This window comes from Eubalaena glacialis, chromosome 5 (assembly GCF_028564815.1).
Source record: "Eubalaena glacialis isolate mEubGla1 chromosome 5, mEubGla1.1.hap2.+ XY, whole genome shotgun sequence".
Lineage (NCBI taxonomy): Eukaryota > Metazoa > Chordata > Mammalia > Artiodactyla > Balaenidae > Eubalaena > Eubalaena glacialis.
This window is the reverse complement of record NC_083720.1, coordinates 91838766-91841869: the sequence shown is the minus strand read 5'-3', so window position 1 is coordinate 91841869 and position 3104 is coordinate 91838766. Positions and strand designations below refer to the sequence as shown.

Below are 3104 nucleotides of genomic sequence, written 5' to 3'. Positions count from 1 at the left end.
AACAAAGTGAATCAGCTATATGTATACATATTTCCCCATTTCCCCTCCCTCTTGAGCCTCCCTTCCACCCTCCCTATCCCACCCCTCTAAGTGGTCACAAAGCACTGAGCTGATTAATTGTGGATCATCTCTATGTAGGCATGTTATTATAGAGTTTCTTAAATTGTTTACTTTTTTTTTTTTTTTTTGGCCTCGCCGCGTGGCATGTGGGATATGGGATCTTAGTTCCCTGACCAGGGATTGAACCCATGCCCCTTGCAGTGGAAGTGCAGAGTCTTAACCACTGGATCGCCAGGGAAGTCCTTTAAATTGTTTACTTTTACTGAAGAATCTCTGATATGCTCTTTTGGACAACGTGGCTTATCACAATTGGGCAGGAGAAATAGTTTGCCAACCTCGGCACAGAGTGACCTTGGAGTTGCTTTAAATATTTTAGGGTTTTCTGGCAGCAAATTCTAAACCTCCCAAGAATATACTCCCCAAAGAAGTGACTGGTATTGGAGGAGTTGCCTCAAGAAGACAACAGCAGGATTATTCTAATAAATTGCTTTCTTCTATTCTCTGAGGGATAGCAAAACCCATAGTTAATCATAGACTTAATGGTTAAGCCCAGTGGATTAAAAGATCAAAAAGCTGGTAAATGTTTGAAGAAGGAGGTAGAAGTGCTTCTTTTTTTTTTTTTTTTTCCTCTGAGGCATTTTATTTGCACATATGTATTACATCCCTAGAAAAAGAATCCAAGGATTTTCCCTCCTGTGTGTTTTCGTCTTGCTTCTTCATGGTCCATGATGCCAGCTGAGGTTGTCAGTACAATGAAACCAAACTGACGGGACGGGAGCAGGTTATTCTGCCATTTTTCTAGGTCTTTGAGTTGCACATCAAACCTGGGGCTGATCACTCCACACTTATTTAGCCTGCCTGTGAGGTTCACAACAATTTTCCCAGCCCTGTGATCATCGATGATTTCAAATTCGCCAATGTAACCATGCTTCATCATCACAGTGAGAAACCTGACGATGACTTTGGAGCACGGCCTAATAAGAACCTGGCGTTTGCCTCTCTTTTCGGCATTGTTGATACTCTTGAGAGCATCAGCCAGGACATTCATGCGCACCATTATGGCGGCACGGAAAGATGGCGGAAAGAAGGGAAGTGCTTCTTAAATGCTGATGTCTCCTTGCAGGTCGAAGGAGTTAAGTAAGTGTAATACTAATGGTATCTCTTCAATCCTTTGCTCAGAGCACATCTAAGGAGGAGAAACTGACTTATTTAAACATTTGGGAAGAATAAATTGTGCACACTTGGTGTTCAGCTCCTTCATTTCTCTCCTGAGCAGTCAGCGACATCCTGGTTCTACATGCCATAAGTCTTAGCCCAGGCTGTTCCCATAAGAGAATGTCCTCCCTTTTCTAGGCTTGCCTATGACTGGGTGGGAAAACCTGTCCGATTTAGGGGTTCAGAATTACTGGCTAACTTACTTGTTAGGCACATCCCCCAACTTAGTCTTTGTCAGTAGTAAAGTTGATATTTGATCTATTGTCAGTCTTTCACTTTTGTCTTATTTTTCAGTTTGCTTGTAAGCAGAGCAGAGAGATGTTATTGTTGAACTCCCTTGTAAATACCTACTTACCACTCCCTGATATATTCTTTCTTTCTTTCTTTAATGTCTCTCTACCCTGGAATACAAGTTCCAGGGTAGGAATGTGTTTTAGTATCTGTCATATCCACAGTGCCCAGGATTAACACAAGGTACGTGCTCAATAAATATTTATTGATGAGGACATTGATTATTGTGCCATAATGAACTAGGGTGATGACCTCAGGGATGATCGAGGTTTTTCTGAATTAAATTTCTCCATGTATTTTGTGGATTATTAATTTCCTGTCTCTGCTCTTTCTTAGGAGTACTATAAAGATACATTCTTTTACTTGCTCTCTACCATCTTCTTACTTTCTAAACTTCTGTGTACTTAGAGCAAATAATTTTAAAATAATAGCCTAAGAGTCTTTCTTTAATAAAGTACATGGACCTTGTATATGAATTGAGGCTGTTCTGTAGTATTTCTCTTTCTGGTGTTTAGCTGTTTCAATAACTTCAATTTGCTGGATACATGACATCTGGATAAGTGAGTAGTTACATTTTATTATTATGAAATTGAGAATAGTGCATATACGTTTTGAAGTTGACAAGAAGGAGATTCTGCTTTGCTTCCATCAAGGCCAACAAGCAGTCATATTATCACAATTACATATTTGGCTTCAGTTCACGTTGAGTTTTGTCTTTCAAATGTCCTCTTAAAACCCTCTTTATTCATAGGACTCATTTCTTCCTTTGTTTCCTGGATTTAGGCATGTATAAATTTGGGCACTCTCATGTTTATTCTCAGGCACTTTCATCTCTTTAGTTTCCTTTATTCCTATGTGGCCAGCCCTTAGTAATGTTAGGGTTTTGAATTAGTAATGATTATGAGGCAAACCACAGGCTTAAACTTAATTTTGTGTATGTGTGTGTATGGGTTTCAGTGCAAGTTCGGTTAAGTAAAAAGGTTTGCATTGCCTTAAAATTGTTGTTTTAATCATGTATTAAAATTCCATTTGGAACCTCAGGAAAGGGGTGGCTTTGTTAGAATTCTGGTATTCCTGCATTTCAGTGGTCATAATACCAACTTAATATCATTAAAACTTCACAGCAAACTCAATTAGAACTCTTTCTGTTAAAAGCAACAGAAACCAGTTTGAGGTAGGCAGCCATTGAGATGGTCCCGCTGACCCCCACCACCTGGCATTGACACCCTTCTCTGGTCCCTTCCTCTTTAGAGCAGGCTAGACCGAGTGACTTGCTCCTAATGAGTAGAATGACAAAAGTAATGGGAATCACTTCTGAGATTAGGTTATAAAAGACGGTGACTTCCATCTGACACTTTCCTGCTCTCTCGCCTGCTCACTCTGATGAAGCCAGTTGCCATGCTAAGAGCTGTTCTGTGGAGAGGCTCACATAACAAGGAACTGAAGCAGCCTCTGGCTGACAGCCAATGAAGAACAGAGGCCTTCAGTCCAAGAGCCTGCAAGAAACTAAATCTTGCCAATAACCACTAATTGAGCAT

General features: G+C 40.2%; 1 protein-coding gene across 1 annotated transcript; it reads right to left on the bottom strand.

Annotated features, from left to right (window-relative positions):
- Nucleotides 1-676: 676 nt before the first annotated feature.
- On the bottom strand, nt 677-1144 carry LOC133092219 (small ribosomal subunit protein uS8). The gene has a single exon (XM_061191452.1). It carries the CDS (start codon nt 1115-1117, stop codon nt 725-727), a length of 393 nt encoding a protein of 130 aa, XP_061047435.1. The 5' UTR covers nt 1118-1144; the 3' UTR covers nt 677-724.
- Between the last annotated feature and the right edge of the window lie 1960 nt (nt 1145-3104).

Coding starts and splice junctions, on each gene's coding strand:
- LOC133092219 (XM_061191452.1), bottom strand. CDS start 1,117: ATGGTGCGCATGAATGTCCTGGCTGATGCTCTCAAGAGTATCAACAAT.